Source organism: Chenopodium quinoa, unplaced genomic scaffold (genome assembly GCF_001683475.1).
Source record: "Chenopodium quinoa cultivar QQ74 unplaced genomic scaffold, ASM168347v1, whole genome shotgun sequence".
Classification (NCBI taxonomy): Eukaryota; Viridiplantae; Streptophyta; class Magnoliopsida; order Caryophyllales; family Amaranthaceae; genus Chenopodium; species Chenopodium quinoa.
In genome coordinates, this window is record NW_018742393.1 from 1,936,539 (window position 1) to 1,957,227 (window position 20,689).

The 20,689-nt window shown below is 31.1% G+C and overlaps 2 protein-coding genes and 1 non-coding gene across 3 annotated transcripts; 1 reads left to right on the forward strand and 2 right to left on the reverse strand.

The window, feature by feature from the left end:
- Window positions 1-926: 926 nt before the first annotated feature.
- LOC110701578 lies at window positions 927-1,596 on the reverse strand. The gene is made up of 2 exons (XM_021879213.1): window positions 1,436-1,596; window positions 927-1,285 (listed from the first exon to the last, which is right to left on the reverse strand). The coding sequence occupies exons 1-2, from the start codon at window positions 1,546-1,548 to the stop codon at window positions 1,054-1,056; spliced, it is 345 nt and encodes a 114-aa protein (XP_021734905.1). The 5' UTR covers window positions 1,549-1,596; the 3' UTR covers window positions 927-1,053.
- Window positions 1,597-1,681: 85 nt separating this feature from the next.
- On the forward strand, window positions 1,682-1,755 carry TRNAI-AAU. The gene has a single exon. It is a non-coding gene; the product is annotated as a tRNA-Ile (tRNA).
- Window positions 1,756-4,846: 3,091 nt separating this feature from the next.
- Window positions 4,847-6,629, reverse strand: LOC110703537 (transcription factor MYB13-like). The gene is made up of 3 exons (XM_021881334.1): window positions 6,363-6,629; window positions 5,963-6,092; window positions 4,847-5,811 (listed from the first exon to the last, which is right to left on the reverse strand). The coding sequence occupies exons 1-3, from the start codon at window positions 6,511-6,513 to the stop codon at window positions 5,229-5,231; spliced, it is 864 nt and encodes a 287-aa protein (XP_021737026.1). The 5' UTR covers window positions 6,514-6,629; the 3' UTR covers window positions 4,847-5,228.
- Window positions 6,630-20,689: the final 14,060 nt, after the last annotated feature.

A 20,689-nucleotide genomic window follows, 5' to 3' on the forward strand; every position in this document is an offset into this window, starting at 1 on the left:
GGATGAAAATTCTGTAATTACAAATATACATGCATGACTAATAAAAGTAGCTTTGGATTACACACAAAGTTATAGATAAGAAAATATTATTGCATATTTTTGTATCAAAGAATAAAATCATTGTTGAATGTGTATAAATGAAATATACTTACCAAATAGGAAGAGAAATATTATTGTACAGTAAGTATTAAATACTTTTCTAAAAAGCTTTGGCGAAAAAAAAAATTTAGAGGGAAAATTTTTAACCAGGAGATGACATGTGTCATTCCTTATTTCACTTTAATATATACGAAGTAGTTATAGTTATTATAGATTTTAGTTGAAAAAATTGAATAAAAAAATAATAAATGTGACCCACATTAATCATAAACATGACATTTGTCAATTGGACTGAGCACGGCCCAAAGAGTATGGGCCTGCATGATCGTTCAATTTAGATAGGATGCCACAACCGGCCCTTAGTTTTACTCGCAGAAATCTCTTGCCATTTACTTCGTACGAGTATAATTTTGTACTTTACGTTTTCTAATAATATTTCGTTTGTCCAAGAACTTAGAAACAATAGCCCAAGCTAGAAATTTGTCCTTCAAAATAGTTTGCAACAACTATACAAAATGTAGGATCTTAGTAATTAATCTAACTATTAATCCAAAACCTCAATAGCAATTGCAAATTTGCAATTGATTTAGAATGAGCTTAAAAGCTAAAATATCTAGTTGATTCAAATAAGAGTCTAAATTTTGTTTGTTAAAAATTACATCAAAATAGCTCAAATTGCGCGATGCCTTTGTATTTGTATAAACATGTTGGTATAAATTTCCATGCTTTATGTAAAAACTTATTTTTTGGCACCAAAACATGTATTAATCTCTTATATAGGATTAACCATTAATCAAAAAAAAAAAAAAAAATCATACACATAGAAATAAACCAACATACAAAGTAAATATATCATAGAAAATCTTGTAAGTTCTAATTCAAAACAAGGGACAAACTTTTGTATCATTATAAACTATTATACTCCATAATTTACATTGATATCAAATAATAATCTTATTGTGATTCATTAGAAGCTTGGTAACATTGAGGGCAAGGAAAATGGCCTTTAGCTCCACAATTAACACAAGGTATTGAACTCTCATTCGATTCGAATCGACTCGAAACTAAATCATCCATTGGATTATTCAATCCAAATAATCCACCCGGTTTGACTAATCCGGACCCTTTACATTTTTTGCAAGCTATCAGCTTTACATCCCCACATCTCTTGCACATCTTCAATGAACTGCAAAAGTAAACAACAACATAAACGATACAATATTAATACACCATGCGCCGAGCAGTTCAAATTACACTATCAGCGTGACTATTAATTCTAGACGGAACAGAAAAACATACATACTTCGTATATTGTATGGTAAATTAGAAGGTGTACCTTCTTTGGGAAGAGGAGATAAAGGCATCAACTTTAGGGGCAGCAATAGTGGCACAAAGGAGGAAAGCACCAACCCCTAAACCTGCAATTTCACTTGCTGTGATATTCTCCATTTTCTGTTTTTCTCTCTCTTCAATGGCTAAAATGATAGCAGATTTTATTTTGGTTGTTCATTATCCAACTTTATCCTGATTTTTGTGCAGAATAATACTTTGTTTAATTATTTTACATTACTATGTCAACCCTGGCCCATTAGCTCAGTTGGTTAGAGCGTGGTGCTAATAACGCCAAGGTCGCAGGTTCGACCCCTGCATGGGCCAATTTTTTTTTATTCCCCCCACCCCCCCCCCCCCCCCAAAAAAAAAATTTAAGGTATTTAAGTCCATACACTAAGGCCCAAATCCTGTTAGTGTTTCCATATCTATATTAGCCACTAGGCGTGGTGCCTTTTTTGTGTATATTGAGAACGAGTCGTTAATCCCGTTAGCAATAAATAACATTGAATAGGGTTTAGAGCCGATAAGGTTTTGGATGATTTGTGTAATCTTGATATGAGTTAAGCTAATTTGTATACTCTCATAAAATTTAAGCTAATTTGTATACTCTCATAAAATTTAAGCTAATTTGTATACTCTTAAAAAATTTAAATTAATTAGTGTACTCTTGTTAAATTTAAGCTAATTTGTGTACTCTTATTAAATTTGAGCTAATTTTTGTACTCTGTACTCTCATAAAATTTGAGCTTGCTAAGCTCTACTCTCGATAACTAAGATTAGCTCATTCATGTTTTTCATATTACGATTCAATCTAAATCAAAGTTGAGATATTTATTTTATTGGTCAACTATAATATGATGAGTTTTACTTGATAAATCTTTCCTAACCCTAGCTATAGAAGGGAAGAAATTAAAATAGCTAGCTAGGTCCTAATTAATGATTCGACTAACATACACTTTCGGTTTTAGGGTAAAAAAAACAATTTTTTTTTTTTTTTTTGGTGAGAAAACCAAACATAAAATAAAGAGGTCATCTGAACCTTTTTCAAGGTAAAACTAAAAACAGTATATGACCTTTCAAAAAAGCAATCTAATTAGCACTAATTAATTCTAATAATAGCAATTTCCACAAAAAGCAAGCGTATAAAGACTATTAACATCTGTACATTGGTCCCCTACATTGCCATACCTCTTTGGTTAATTAATTCTTACTTAATTAATTAGCTTTAACCTAAGCATAGTTCCATAATCTATTGACATTCTAATCTACGCTTATTGCCAACTTTATATTAAGATGATGCACTCTTCCATTCATTTTGTTCTTGAAGTTTCATCGCATGCGAAATTCTCATCCATATATTCAATGGCGTCACAATTATAATGTGCTTTCCTATAATGCACTTTCGATCATGAACTTTACAACCTTTTTTCATGGCTACCTATATGTATTAACATCGAATTAAGCTATGGAACTAATTATGATCGACTTGCGCATACGTATTATCGATAATTATTCATTATCTTATATATCGAGGATAGAATAATGAAGCCTCTTTATAGGCATTGAGGTAATGTTAGTTTTGTGTTATAAATGTGGAGATAAACAAATACTCCTTTTTGTCCCTAAAAGATTGCCTTATTACATTTTTTTGATTCAAACTTAAAAGTTAAAACTCAAACTATATATTGAGATAAACAATTTGATTGATAAACTTGTCTATGTATAGGGATGACAATTGGGCGATGCGGGTCCGAGTACCCCCTCCCCCATACACTCACCCGCCAAAATATTTTATACCCACCACCTACCCATCACCCGCGGTGGGTAAAATTTGCACCCGTCTAAGCGGGTAGAAACCAAAATCCACACCCGCCTTTTACCCACTAGCTCAACATTTTTTTTTAATAAATTTCCTATATAACTTGTCACTATACACTTTAAATTGTTGTGAATATATATTAATAGCATAATATACAATGTAGTAGGCAATATGTGGGTATTTGGGCGAGTATACGGGTAAGTAGGTGGGTAGACGGGTAATGGGCGGGTCATGCGGGTAATAGGCGGGTATAACTCAAAATCCACCATCTACGCACTACCCACGGTGGGTATGACTTTTGTATCTATACCCGCCTACATACCCGCCCCAACTAGGGTGGGTGCGGTACGGGACCCGCATTTTTATACCACCTGCCATCCCTATCTATGTACAAGTTATTATTGTAAATTATAATAAACTATAGTACATTTATATATATATTTTTTTTTGGTTCATATGAGCCACTAGGGCGGGGATGAGAATCGATCTCAGGATCACCTGAAATCGGGACGGAAGCTCTTACCAACTGAGCTACCCCTCACTCTCATAGTATATTTATATTTTTATATACAAGTAAGAAAATATGTTAAAGCTCATATGAATATTATGAAGTACAAAAGTCAAATTGTTGCTACTATCAAGATACCAATGAAATGGAATATAGTGTCTGAAATAATACTCCATGGATAATAAGTATGTACACCTTCATCACTCCTAAAGTTATATTCTTTATTGAATTTTATGATTATACATATTCATAAGTTATTGGTAACACTCTTTTTTTATGGTATGCAAGTAAAACAAAGGACAATCTATCTCAATTCATTACTTATATCTATATACAAGTTTATATATTTTATATAAATTTCCATACGTAGATGTATAAGTGTATAACCATTTACTAATTACTTTATGTATGTTTAAAACGGATCCTATGACATTTAGTCTTAAAATAGATTCTAGCTTTTTTATTATATTCCACAGAGCGCACTAATATGTTCACTTCTTCCAATTAGTGTTCATTTGCAACTTTAATTAGCAGCACTAATGTGTTTACTTCTTCTACTGATGCAATGTTGTTCGTCCAATAAGTATCATTGTTGCTCATCACTTTTATCTCTGAGCGAGATAGGGGTTCGATTCTTCAGTCCACACTTGGAGGGATACCCTTTCCTCTTACTCCGATCCTTCCCCCATTAGGGTTGGACACTTGTAGGGTTCAATCTCAAGTACAAGCATATAATTCGCTTTATCGAATATTTGATTTCAGTGTCTTTATTTATAGGGAATTCGGAAAGATTATGGAATATTTGATTTCATGATTTTTAAATTTTTTTGTTCTTACTTGAGCCCTAGGATCGAATGTGTTATAACACATACTTTTCATATATTCAGTAAGGTTAGAAGATCTAGTACGTTACATAAATATAGTCACACCTCTTTTTGTGAAATATATAAAATATCCGAACAACACTTGATCTCGATCTTAAAATTACAAAAGTGTATGTAACATATAACAATAACACCAAAGATTAAATAATCAAGTAGACCATGCAAATTAAGAATAGCTAGCTAATAACTAAGAAATTAAAATGATAATAATATAAATAAGATCTCATTGAAGAATTAAGAAGTATATTACAACATACGAACAATTTAAAAATTGCATGCTCTACAGCAGCAGTCGTACAAAGTCAAAAGTGAAGCTAGCTAAGCCTGAATAACTTGCATTATACAGCGCAGACCTTTCTCTTTTGCTTTATTATCAAACGTTAACCAATGGTAGTCATATACGTGCATTACAACCAAATTAAAACTACATAAAATTAAAAATAAAAGGAAAAAACTAATGATAATAATGTACGATTACACATCATTAGCTGGCCTAATAATAAGTATTATCTTACAAGAACACCAATAATAATGTTTAAGATGAAGAAACTATATAATTAATATTATTACTATTATGCTCTCTAAATTAAAAAATGTAACCTCCATTATAAATATTGTTTAAATCCCCTTCCCAAGAGAATCCATTATTATTAGTGTTAATAATAATATTATTAGTTGTACTACTATTAGTATTAGCTTGGTTTAGTAGTGATAGTGCCATCTTACTACAGTATTGAGAACTATCAGCTTGTTGCATTTGTTCACCAAAGTTCCATAGACTCCCCCACCACGAACCGTCTTGATCGTTACACGTGGTGTCCATCCAAGAAGACGCCGCGATCATCATCAAGTTTGGCTCCTCTATGGTGGTGGTGTTTGGGTTGTTCATGAATACAACCTCTTGCTTATTGTTATTAGGACTATTTTCTTGAGATGGAGGAACTTGGTTCATTGGTTCATTTTTGCTTCCTGGAATAAGTTGTTGGACTTGTGGTTGCGGTTGTGGTTGTGGTTGTGGCCGTAGTAGTGGCTTTGGTTTTAGGTTTTGGCCGGATTTTCGTCTTTCAGAGGCTTTTCGAGATCTTTCCTTCTTCTTGAAATGAGTTCGCCAATAATTCTTGATTTCATTGTCTGTTCTTCCTGGTAAATATCTAGCAATCGTCGACCATCTATACAAATAATAATACAAATCGATAATGAGAACATGTTTTTCTTCTTCTAATAATCCTATTATAACTAAACGTGTTAAAATCATTTTTATTATCTTGGAAAAAAAGTTGTTTCGTATTATATATAGAAATTAAAGTAAAAGTATCTTACTTGTTACCCCAAATAGAATGTAACTCAATAATGATGCCTTCTTCTTGAGGGGTTATTTGACCTCTCTTTAGTCCTGGCCTTAGGTAGTTCACCCACCTTAGCCTGCAACTCTTCCCACTCCTATTCAATCCTGTACAAACCCCAAATTTCACTAAAATCAATAATCAAACAAGAGAAAAACTCGATACATGGATTATCGTGTTTAAAATAAGTCACGAACTCTTTCAAAAACTATAATAAGTCAATTGTTGGTTCGTGGTGGTTAGAGGTAAGGTTCGTTTCTGCAGACATCTAAACCTATCAGGTTATACTTTTCCCTATACAATATGACTAATGAAAAGCGGAGACTCGTGTTTTGTTACGTGCACAATGGCGAATGTGCACTAGATAAAATTATTACCTGCACAACGGGCGACGGAGCTCCATCTACCTTCGCCATGCAAATTGACATATTCAATAAGAAGCTTATCCTCTTCAGGTGTCCAAGGTCCCTTCCTCCAACCTTGTTGTTGTTGTTGAACAGGCCAAGCTGCCATCAAACTGCCAACCATTTTTAGAACTTTGACTCAATTTTTGTCTGCTGCCAAACTTTGAGACATGCACTCACACACACACTCTAAGGCTTCTAAACTACAACATATATATAGTTGTATAACATAAACACTTTGCTAGTCATATCAACCCTTGAAAAGAAATAAAAATCTTGTATGGCACTCAATATATGGTGACCTCATCGACCACTTAGTCTTAAACTATTATATTAAATTATACTCGTTATGTTGTATTCCCTTCATCCATTGCTACTATTATGTGTCAATTTTTTATTCGTTTGTGATTTTGAATAACGATTTAAAATTCGAGTACCACTTGTGGTATGATTTTGTTTGTCAGATTATCAATTATTAAACCATAATAATAAAAATTATCAATAATGGGTGAAAATTTGAACAAAATTTATTAAAAAAAGTTATGCAAAATATATAAAAGCTCAAGTGATATGACAACAAAAGTTTGGTTAAACGATATGCTAAAATCTGTATGATAATTAATACAAGGTTTTTTTTTAAAAAAAAAGGTGAGATGCGTTCGTAGTACATTATTTTTGCTTATTTCTTCCTTGGCCTAAGTATAAAGAAGTACACAGATTATTGAATCAAACCAATGTAAAATCTAATGAAATAACACTCAAATTACTCATAACAATATGCGAAAGCTTATGCGAGATAGATTTTATGACATAATTTCGTCTGTGTGATGAGGTCAGCCGGTCTTAGATTAACTTGCATTGTTAGCTGTTTTATTATTTGAAGGTCACAAAGGGTTGCACTTGCTTGTTATATCATTAATTTGTTATATATATAGGGTGACTTATCGATCATCATATCCATAATGTAGGCGAGACCATGAGACTGATTCGAAGATCATACATTCATATATTTTTGTTTGAATATGTCTTGAATTGTAGTTTTGGGCTATAATGCATTATTAGGCCTATTATATTGTTTTTGTTTTAGGGGTAGTATACAAACTCCCTAAGCCAGTAACCGTAGAAAATTATGTGTTCGTTCGTTATTGTTGTTTATCATTAATGTATCTTATGTATATTACAACATACGGAATATCTCAAATTGAATTGACTTTTATCTCACGGCTCGCCAAAGGAGAATGACTCATCATCAACTTAATTACATAATTTGTTGGAAAAAAAAAAAAAAAAAAAAAAAACCTTAATTACTTAATTGGCAATCCTCAGAAGAGAGTTAAAGAAAATCTTCATAGTACACAAATCACAATCTTGAGAAACTAAAACTACCTTAACAAATAAGAGGAAGTACCAATAATTACCGTCAGAAATTAAGGTTCTATCAACTTTTTTGTCTTAAACTTTTAGAACGTAAGTAAATTACATCAATTGATAAAATCAAAGTTTGACCTATAAAAATTTGCCAAATGGGGGTACTAATTGTATGCTACCGTACCGCACTTGATATCGAATATTATGACATATAATTAAAAATTAAAAATAGATTGGGTGATAATCTTTATAATTTCATTGATTGCGTGTGTGATGAATCATTATTTGTAATACAAATTAATCTATATAATAATTATATTATGTGGGAGATTATTAAAGCATGGGGACATGTGCTTTACCGTAATTAATGAACCATTAAAAGTAATTAACTTAGTTGAGTTATACTTTGTTTCCACATTCTCTAAGTATAACCTGAACCAACATAACTAGAGCCACCAAAATCCAAAAGATGGGACAAATGTACGAAAACTGGACCAATCTTATTGATTAATATTGGACAAAATCATTTTTTTGATTATTTGAGTAATATACTAAGAAACTTCATCTTTATTTTATTATTATAAAACATGTAGGACATATGACTCATTTTCTCTATATTATTGATGATACAAAGCTATTACTTTCTAGAAAGGGAAGCTAGCCTTTATATTTTTTAAGTATGGAAACCCTTTGCCCTTACCATAAGAGGTTTGAAACAAAAATGATGAGATTGTTTATAAAACTTCGCTTCTACCTACTCAACATATAGATTCACATGTAACTTAAAATATAATTCTCCATCCAGAATTATTAATTGTTATGCTATGTTGTTTCAACATCTCGTGATGATCAAAAGTTAACATTTTTGCAGATATAGTATGACATTTATGATAGTGTTAAGAGATTTACAAGAACAGGTGATAAGAATCAATCCCAGAATACTCTACAATTAGAATGAAAGTTTTAATCAATTGAGTTGTCCCTCACTCTCATCATTTTCACAATCATCTAATGTAAAGGAAGCATATACGAGAAATTCCAATAATTTACAATTTAGATTTAAAGAGTCGTATTTAGATTAGAGAGTTTCTTACGATATCAAATTACGATCGAATTATGCTCACTTTACAATGAGTATGGTATTAAAACTTTAATTTCTTTAATCTATATCAAATCATCATATTCAGTTTTATTAATAAACGAACAAGGGTGTATTTTATTTGCCTGATTCTCACCTATATAAATTATAGTACTAAACTTGTAATTTAAACTTGAATAGCTTATTTTAACACTATCTGAATTTATTTTTCCTAAAAAAACTAGTAGGAAAATAAGGTTAAGAACCAGGCTACGTGAAGTATACTCCTTTCATTAGGGTTGTATGTAGGAAAACTTTCTTCTTTTTTTTGTATTTTTTTTTTTTTTTGAAATTTGTAATTTTGAAACAAAGATTATATTTTGCTTGTCTAGATGTATGTTGTTTGAAAATGACTTTATTATAGATGAAGTATAACTATAAAATAAAGAATTTATGTAAGGATTTCACCAATAATTAACAACATGAAATATCATCCTATTAAATTAGATTGTATAAGATCATAAAATTTCATTTCATATGGGGCCTAAAGTGTTTAGAGATCAATTTAATGCCGTACTAAATAAGTGCAATTATGCAACCATAATCTCTAGATTAACATGTCTAATATTCTTACTCATCCTAAGCTAGGGCCAGCTAACTCAACAGTAAAACATAATTTTGATTCACCCGGGGGCAAAAGATAAGTGGGTTGTTGGTGTTTCCTTCGAAAGCGGCTTCTTATCCAATGGTTTCCTCACATTTGTTAATCTCATTAACCTAAATTATATGCTTTGTAATTAAAATATAATAGTCCCCCAATAATCTTTGTTATATATGGCATAAAGAAGTTTCTAGGATACCTTATATGGTAATGGGGCTGCCTTTATTGATATAAAAGGGAAGATGTCTATGACTCATCATTTGGACACGTGGTCGACGTTATGAGTCATCGTATCGACACATGGCACTCAAATATTTGTAATTTGGGAAAGTAGTGCATTGTTTAATTGGGTTAAGGTGATTTAATTAAGGACATAATAATGCCATAAATAGGTAATGACGTTGAAGTTTATAGGATTATAATATAATGAAAGATTCTAAAAGACAAAATCTAGTATAAAGTTAGAAGATTATATCATGTATAGTACAAGAAATGAGAAAATGCTTTGAATTGATAGTCTATGACAGAAGTGAATCACTTTTTGGTTTCTTGGGACCAATTTTTTAATTTCCCTTAAAAAATTAATTAACCCAAGTACATACTAAACAACAAATTTGGAGAGCCTGGCCTTAGAAATGTAAATGATATGTTGTTAAGCACCCATTCTTCCTCCAATCCTTTTGAATTATTATAAACAAAGGTAAAATCTATGGTAGATCTAGAGCCAACCAAGTGTACATTAAGATTCATAGTGACTTACTATTATTAGTGATAATGATAGATTAGGTCCTACTCTTTGTGCCCTATTATTACCTATTGCAACTTAATAAGCCAATATAGATAGATATATTGATAAACCACAATTGATTATTTGATCCTTTAGTAAGTGTGATGGTCGTAATTTTTTAAGTAGCAGTTTTATTTTACCTGATCCAAATTCTGATAAATATAATTATAAATTTCAATAAGGTAACAACTTAAATAAAGCATCGGTTTGTTATCTAATCTTTTTATGAAAATATGAGGCCGGCTATAACTAACTCAAAAGCTAGCTAGTTGTACAATTTAGGGTCATGTTCTCTACATGCATCTACTTTTTACTTGATTTTTGTTCTTAAAGTCGATTTTTATTGAACAAATATGTTATTTACTCCAATTCATGGTTTACTAATTTATGTTAGTCAAACTAATCATTATGGAGTATTCATTAAAATTACTCGTAATATTTACCAATAGAAGCTTATACTTTTTTTCTTCTTTTTTTTTTTTTTTTTTTTTTTTGACAAGCTTCATATTTAATTACTACATACTAAAAATTTATTTTTGTAGGGGAAAGAACTAGGCCTAATTGCTTACAGTTAGCAATAAAAAGAAAACACAATTATTACAATCATTGATTTTGCAGAGTATGACGTGAGTCCATATTGACCTTATTAGTCATTGACATGAGGTTAGGTAATTTCACTACCTAGTAGCTAGAATTTTACTAAGATAAATTTGGCCTAGTTAATTGTTCAACTACTGCTCATATGCTCAAAGATTATCGACATAAATTAATAATAAACCATATATTGTATGCCTTAGTAATAGAAATTGGTGCACATTATTACTACTAACAATAATGCTTTAATTTAAACTTTGAAGTACCAAATTAACATGACCAATTAACTCTATCCCCTTCTAGTAAACTCTTTTGAGCTTCGGTGCTACAACATGATCGATAACATATTCATTATCATTTAATGTGGTCTATCTATTTTGTAGTATGCTAATCGAACATGCATAAAGTCAAGGCCAAATTAGAAAATAACACCTGTAAAAAGACCCGATTTTGATTATAACACCTTAACATTTCGAAATTTTATTATAACACCTACAAAAATCCCAAAATTTTGGTTTCACCACCCACTAACGGATTTTTGGATGGAAACCGTTAGTGGGACCCACTAGGGACACGTGTCAGCTGTGTATTGGCTTAAAAATAAAAATTAATAAAAATTAAAATTAAAAAAAAAAACCCTAAACTCTAACCCAGCCACCAGCCCCACCACCGCCGACCGTCACTACACCGCCGGAGACCCCCCACTGTCGTTGGATTCCATTCCTTCTCCGGCGAAACCACCGGCCGTCACCCCCACCAACATCAGCCCCCCCGTAAATCCCCTTCCCCCTTCCTTCTCCCCGAAAAATCACCCCAACCCACCACAACCCTCCACGAAAACCACCTAGCCCCTTCGCCTCTTTCAGACCCACAACCAAACCACCGTCAACAACCGCTACAAGCACCAATCGAAATTTCGCAGGTGGTTCTCCATCAATTTCAGGCGTCAAACGGGAAGTTGTCTTAGCCAAATTCCGGTGGTGTTGCTTCGCAAAAACCGGCTGAAATCGCTGCGAAATTCAGCAGATTCGCAGGTGGTTCTCCGTCAATTCGCAGGTGGTTGTTCGGAAGATTTCGTGGCTCAAGAAACGGGCTGAAATCCTGCAGAATCCGGTGAGTTTCGTCGGTGAAGTTCCGGCGATTTCACTGCTCAGGAAACCGTCAATTGCAAGCGTTAATCCGGAAGGTTTTTCGCTGCTCAACTTCAGGGCTGGGCTGGGCCTGGTATCGCCGGATTATGCGAGGGCAGGTGATGCCGGCGGCTGGGTAGGTGGTGCCGATGGTGGGGTTGGCTGGGTTAGGGGGTTAGGGTTTTTTTTTAATTATTTTTTCTTTTTTTTAAGCCAATACACAGCTGACACGTGTCCCTAGTGGGTCCCACTAACGGTTTCCATCCAAAAATCCGTTAGTGGGTGGTGAAACCGAAATTTTGGGATTTTTGTAGGTGTTATAATAAAATTTCGAAATGTTAAGGTGTTATAATCAAAATCGGGTCTTTTTGCAGGTGTTATTTTCTAATTTGGCCTAAAGTCAATCCTATACACAAATTAAATAATTAATTAATCTATAAATAAATTAGAAAACTGTTTAGTTATTTTTCAATACGTGAATTAAACATACATAAAGCCGGTGTATGCAAATTAGATAACCAATTAGTCTATGAATAGAATAGAAGATCACTTGAGATGGATCATATATTCATATATAACCAAGAAGCAAAAGGCTTCTAGATGGAATTAGTTAAAGTCCAAGGGAAGATTCCTCGTAGACCTTTAGAAGACTAAAACGATAGGTATCATGACATTTGTGGCCCTCTACTACGTCTTTAATCCAACAGAAATTTAAAACATACACCACCTTATTATTTGTATTTATTAGGATTATTATTGACATGTTTCTTCATTATTTCTTATTTCTATTCTAATTTTACTTCATTGGCCCACGTTCTATAATCTACATTCTACACTAACTCCACATTGCATGCATTATCACTGTACCTTAAAATTAAGGACGCAAGCATTAGATTTGGGATCATAGGGCAACTAGAGTTTCCCTTTTGTCTTTCTCTTCACTCTTCTTTTGGAGGGTGTATGGATTAGACATTTGTAAAGTTAGATGATCTAGATTACATTTTTAAATAATTCACATCTTGGACATCATTATTCAAATTAACGCCGCATTACAAGTCATCATATAGCACATTTATATATAAAGATTTGTCTATTCTGTGTAATTATACAAAGTTGATTATCATATTAGGGCATTACGTATGTCTATACATCTCTTATAGTTCTTTTTACATTATAATGAAAGATGAATAGTATATATCTCAAACTAAGAGAGAATTATATATTAATTAATTGACATTCGTACATTTAATATCAAATCATATAATAAGCAATATTTTTGCATTGTAATGGAATGTACATTCATTGAAAATTAAAGATTCAAAGTACATGTGTGCATAGGAGATGAATTTTATATGATATCTACACTAAAAAGGAGAAGAAAAACTAAAAAAAAAAAAAAAAAAAAAAGATATTTACACAACAAAGGATGACCTTGCTATGAAATTGGGGATAATGTCTGTTTTTTTGTATACATTCATCTTGTATGATATTTTTTGTTTAGATAGTGACTAGTGAACGTGTTAGAGCTGTATGACCTTATTTCTTCCATTATGTTGTTTCAAATTTCTTTCTTAGCAGGAAATGAATCCTCCGCCACATATGGTGTATGTATAATTACATAGAATAATTTATATACTCTTCATGATGTTTTAGCATTTTTTAAGGAATTAGAGATTAAGAATGTCACATTAGTACTGTAATTAAGTGACAAATAGATAATTTAATATAAAGGGGGACAGGAAGTGCTATTCTACTATTCATAAACATGGCATAAACAACTACTGTATAATGAATAATCTTTATTTATTTTTTATTTATTTTTTTCTTTTTAATTTGGGGGTGATTCATATTGCCCGTACTACTTTGGTTAAATTATTTAACAAAATTAAAGTTCTTCTTGGAGAATGCAAAGCTTCTGTTACTTTTAATTTATTTTTCTTATTCTGTAATGATGATTTTTACAGTGATATTTCGATGTGAGATAGTGTTGCGAAAGTAATTTACTCATTTGAGAAGGTGGTGCAACCGGGCAACTAAGTTGGCAGCCACCTAGTTCAGGAGCATTGCCTAGGGTTCGAATCCTCATGTCAGCAACGTAGTATTGACCAATTATATGATAAATGATACAGTATACTTTACATCCATGTTTTACAATTACTTCATTTATTTGTTTCTTAATAATCGTAATCACATCCTAGCACAATACACAATTTTAGTCGTTGATATCAATAGGAATATATAAGTAAAATTAACAAACAAAAGACGAATATAACAAAACTTCATATAACTAAATTTTTCCTTTTGCAATAATCATAATATATATTTGAACCATAATATGCAAATAAGGTAAAAAATCTCAATTATTACAATAAAAAACGCAGGAAGTGTATGATATACTCCCTCCGTCCCATAATACTTGACACAGTTACCATTTTCGTCCGTCCCAAAATACTTGATACGTTATTAAATATGAAATGGGACCATTAATAAAAAAAATATTTTTCTATACTCTCTTTGGGACCTCAAACTCCAAAACCCAATTAAATTCTCCATTTTCTCTCTCCTTACTATCCCCACATTCCTCACTTTTTGTTTTCTTACAATATAAAATTACAAAAGAGAATTCTTTATATTAACTCCGTTCCTGAAAGTTCGACTCACTTACTATTCATGTAGTCAAAATAAAATAACTTTGACCACATTTTATGATTTATACAATCAAAATAAAACAACAAGTTTGATCTTATTAGATTCCCCTAATGATAAATTTTTCAAATATTAACTTTTTAAAATTTTTACTTATACATAGCCGAAGTTATTGATGGTCAAAGATATTCATTGGAGACCGTGCAAATGCAAAGTAAGTTGAACTTTCAGGAACGAATGGAGTATAATAAACAAATGTTTTAGATAGACTCACGTGTACTTTTCTTAAATTACGTGTTCACCTCAATGTCCCAAATATTATGGGACGGAGGGTGTACTTGTTCATTGACATGATTGTATGGAAAGTAGTGGCACTCTTTTGTCCTACTCTATAAATAGTGAAAGTTAGTGTTATTTTATACAAAAAATTCTTTGTACGTCATGTTTACAACAATACTATTGTGTATCGATCAGTTTTAGGGTAATTATTATCCAATTGAGGACATCTTTAACCTTGTATAGGGATATCTTTAACCTGTAAAAGGATACCTTTAAATCTTATATGATTTAAATATAGATAGACAATGGGATATGTTTAAAATAATTACTATTTTTACTATTGATATTTTTTACTCATTTAAATAGAGTAACTTTATTGATAAAGTATATATTACTTCCGTTTTTGAAAATTCGACTCATCTACTATTCATGTGGTTAAATATAAACTAACTTTGACTACATTTTATGATTTATACAATAGAAATAAATTAGCATGTGAGATCTTATTAGATACCCCGTGATATAAATTTCCAAATATTAAAATATTTCACTTATACATAGTCGAAGATATCAATCGTCAAAGGTATTGGAGATCGCGCAAAAGCAAAGTGAGTCAAATTTTCAAAAATGAGGTGTATTTACTTATTTAAAGAAGGTAACTTTTTAAATTTTGGGATAACTTTTGATCAATTTTTTTTTTTTAAACAAACTTTTGATCATTTTAAAATACCTTTACAATAAATGTACAATGTTATGTACATCCGATTTTTTAAAAGTTTGTACTCTCTCCGTTTCTGAAAGTTCGACTCACTTAGCATTTGTCCGGTCTCCAATAAACATATTCGATCATGAATATCTCCGGCTATGTATAAGTGAAAATTATAAAAAGTTGATATTTAGAAAATTTGTAATAAGGAGAATCTAACAAGATCTCACATGTTTATTTATTTTTATTGTACAAATCATAAAGTACGGTCAAAGTTATTTTAGTTTGACCACATGAATAGTAAGTGAGTCGAACTTTCAAAAATAAAGGTAGTATATTTTTCTATTAGTTAAGTAAAAGGAGAATCAAAATTCAGACCACGTGATCTGAATAATACAAAGTCTTAAAACTATTGGGCTGCTCCTTTCACTGACCTTGACAGGGTACAAGCTTATGGCCCATAAACCCAGCTGAGAATCTATTAATCCTTGAAACATCTACAGTTTATCTGGGCTTTGGTTGCCACCATGTTGATCCGATTTGTAGCTTAACCTCAAATTAAAAAATAGGTTAAGTACTAAAGTATCAACAAAATTATGGATGTAATAATTAAATTGAACCGATATAAAATATTAATCTTAAATATTTTTAATTATTTGATATACTCCGTAGTAAACTATCATTTTAAAAACGCTAGTAACACTTTATAATAAATACGTATAGATTTATGCTACCAACAAAGTATATCGCGTTTTTATGATTTTCTTGTTGTTTTAGCAAAAACAAATAAAGGGTATAGTGATGTAAAAGGAGTGAAGTACAACCAAGAACTTAAAAGCAGCCTCAAATGTCTTTTTCCCTACTAAATTTATGTCAATATTATTCCATTGTAACCAAAGTTATGTTTATCCACAAAAGGCAAACTAATAAGTGAGTCAATAATACTTTCTACCCAACAAATTCCAACTCTAAAATGTAACATTATTGATGAGGGTCAAGCATATAGAATAATAGCACTATTATTCTCACTGTTTAAAGACTAAAGAGTACCACTTTTGATTTTAACATGGAATAATGAATAATTTGGTGGGTAAAATTTGATTACCTCATTGTTTACTATATATTCTTGTAAGGTAGTTTTGAATATTTTTGTATTGCCTTTTCACCCAAAGTATCGTTATATTGAGTTATTGACAACCGTCAATTATCATATCACCTCAATTTCCCATAATAACTTTCACCGCTTATAAGAAAAAATATTCCATGAACAAAAACTTGAAAAACACGTGAACAAAACCCTTGCTTTCACCAAATAAATCAGTCTTTGTCCTAATCAGACAACTAATAACCGAATAAAATTAAGTTATATTTCACTTAAAATGATAGAGTATATAACCAATGTTAAGGCAAATTCCCATGAGATTTATAAAAATATACCAAATACGACGTATAAAGAAAGGTAAAATAGGGCATATCTACTTAACATCTTGCTTTTCATTTTGTGCAACATAAAGAAAGCAATCACACCACAAGTACAAGATATAAACAAACCTCGAATCTAAATCTCCAACACAACCTTTCTAAAAAGCTTACCAAAAACTAGGAGACAATCACTTAACATACTCGTACTGATCATACTAATTAAACTTGTGGATTACAGCTAATGCTGCATCATCAACATAATCAAGAGCAATTTGACAACGATTAATTGTTTGATTACATTTGCTAATTTTGTATTAAAATAAAACTTGTGGGCTACGTTCACGAAGGGATATGCTAATCATAGGTTATTTGTCTTTAATTTGACAAAAAATAAGCTAAATCATAGGTTACATATAAAATGTAATTTGTCTTTGATAGATTAGCTTTTTAACCATCATTTTCTAGTCCTTTTACCCTTGGCAATAAGATGCGTGTGTGGTAGGTCTAGTCAATTGTTGATTTTGAAGCATATACTTAGAATCCTCAGCAAAAATGTGTTAGGTATGATTGTTCATAGATTTCTTCGAAAGGGATTTCTCTAATACCGACATAATAAACTATGATTATAGATTTAAACTCTTAACTTCGAAAGCTATGTCACTGATTTATTTACTATGTATGATTTTAATTAATTTAATCACGTAATTAATTGCCTAGGTTTTGAATCAAATGGGATGTTTGTTTAAAAGAGTATGTTATTGCTTGCATGATATTGACTTCCAATATTAGGTCAATACCTAGGGTGTGACCATGTTAGGTTCCAACTTCCAAGCTATTCCAATCGTTAAGAGTTTTGTTACCACAAGGACACGATATCTATCATATGGTGTAGAAAAAATATTAATGCGGTTTGCATTACTAAAGGCATTGTTTATTAAACTATGATAATCTAATAAAGTAATAATAACCCAACTTGACATCACTGGCGGAGCCAACGTGGGATAAGAGGGGACAGCTATCCCCCCATTTTTTGAAAAGAAAAAAAAAATATGTCAAATACATTATTTTGCGCTTAATGTGTTATAGCAAGGAAGTTGGCGCAACGGTCAAAGTGAGTGAGGCCCTGTTCTTTTCAGCTTCTAGGTAGAGCATATTTTAGTAGAGCAGAACAAGGCTTCCAACACAATGCAAAGCAGGGCAAGGCAGAGCAGAGCAGAACGGCTCAAAAGTAGCTTGGGATCAAGGCACTAGAGTTCGATTCTTCTTGCAGGCTTTTTACCTTTTTTTTTTTCCTTATAAAATCTTTATAAGATAGTATTACTTCAATTTATTTCTTAACAATTACTCCATAAACTCATTTGAATGATTGTAATTGTAGTTTTAATGTATAAGTTAGTATTACATCAATTTATTTTTTAACGATACTTCATATACTTATTTGAATCATTGTAATTGTAGTTTTGCATGAGTATTATCCTTAATTAGGGTTGTAATAGGTGATTATGACAAGTACTATATTTAACTAATTATATTATTTATTGTTCGAATTTTTCAAAAATTACAAACCCTTGATCAAATATATTTATGGAGGAAAATTTGGTGTATGATGTTGATTTTTTTGAATAATTACTCCATATTTTAGATTTTTGAGTTGTAAAACTTTAACTATTTAAGTATTCTTTTGTTCAAATATTTTTGTCAAACTAATCGATGTTCATTTGTTCCTCCGGTTTAAAATTTCTGGCTCTGCCACTGCTTGACATCTTCCACTTTTTGTTTTAATTATGTCTCATCTCGATTTAAGTAGTTCATTTCTATTCTCACTTCTCATGTAATTTAACCTAAAATTAAAACATATTACAATTGTTACTCAATATGTGGGCAAGTTCTTTCTAAATAATACGAATGAATAGGATGTAGGGTATTAAGTTTAATATATACGGAGTACATAATAAACTTAATACCCTACATCCTATTCATTCGTATGAGTACATCAAAGTCTTTAAAATACATATCTCTACCTCAAATTGGTTGTCAAGAAGTTAGAAGCTTGCTAATTAAGATTTAATAAAGAATTGTTTGAAAATAAGTATTTTAACTAGTTTGTGATGGAAGGAGTAAGGAGTATAGTTTTATGTAAAATCATTGACTTTTACAGCTTTACTAACTCCACTCAATTATAGATCTTTTGAACTTGAAATTTTCTTCTTGTCAAGTTTATCCCTTTTTTTTTTTTTTTTTTTTTTTGACAAATGTTGTCAAGTTTATGAGTTTATCAAAGATATGATTACTTCAATTCATTCTCTTCTAAAAAACAAAAGAGAGAGAGAACAAATCTTCCGTTAATTTTAGTAACAGGCTAACAGCCAGTGCTTAACCCCCCCCCACTTGGGCATTTTGCCCTGATTTAGTGATTTCGAAAGGATGGAACCACGCAAAAACGGCCCAATGGATTCTTAAATATGGGCCTTGTTGGATTGCATGAAAATAGATCGGCCCAAAAAGGTCCTAGATTGGGCTAAATGGAATAGTAAGCGGTTGGGCTACCTCTTATCTGTAACACTTGCAAAAATAAATTTGATCGGATTGCTCAAACGCAAATTTTTAGCTAGAGTCGCGCCCAGCTAGCTTTGAGTGAAGTTGTGCAAAGCTTTGGGTAGAGTCGCGTAACACAAATGAACATAAAGAAGGAAAAAAAAAATGAACATTTATTTCTGAACATTGCAATATATAAAAATGAACATTTATTATATAAGAGTAAAATAAAGAGACTATGAAACTTGAAAAAAAAAGGATTGTACATCTAATATTATATAACTGTACATTTCAGTTGTAAATAAAAAATGAACATATAATGTTATTGCTTATTTATCAACATTTTTTTAAATTTCAAGTGAAATACCTTGATTTATTCAATTCTCTTGAATTGATATCTTGCAATTCACTAAAGTACATGATTTAATACCAATTAAATAAATCAACAATATGTTTTTTAATAATGAACAAAATGCTAATATCTAACATTATTAATGCTAATGTTAATTGAACATCCTTTACTATAAAAACAAACATCTTATACAACTAATCAAACATAAAAATTTGTATTAATTAAAAAAGAAAATGAACATTTATTTTATAAAAATGAACATCATACGACATGAAAATGAACATTTATTTTATAAGAATGAATATCATACTGCATGAAAATGAACATTTGATTATTGAGAAATAAAAATTATTGTAAAATATGTTCAGTTAGAAAATGTTCATTTTTGTTATAGTAAATGTTCATTTTGGTAACGACTTCATAAATACGTAGTTGGGCTCGATCTCAACTATTAACGATTGTTCCCCAAATAAGAAATAACCTTGCTCTCTTCACTTTCTTTCACTTTCAAAAAACACATATTTCCGGAATTCTTCCAAAGAATAAATAAATAAAAACAAATATTTTCGCCGTTTTTTTAATACTTGTAACCCATATTTTTTTTCACATGACTAGGGTGACTAACGCGCGTGTCATAACTAGCCATTTCTAGTGAGCTCTTTCACTTGTTGGCAACAGTAATGAGGGAAAATATGTAAGCAAATATTTATAGAGGTATAAATCAGAAAGAGTTTAAAAAAAA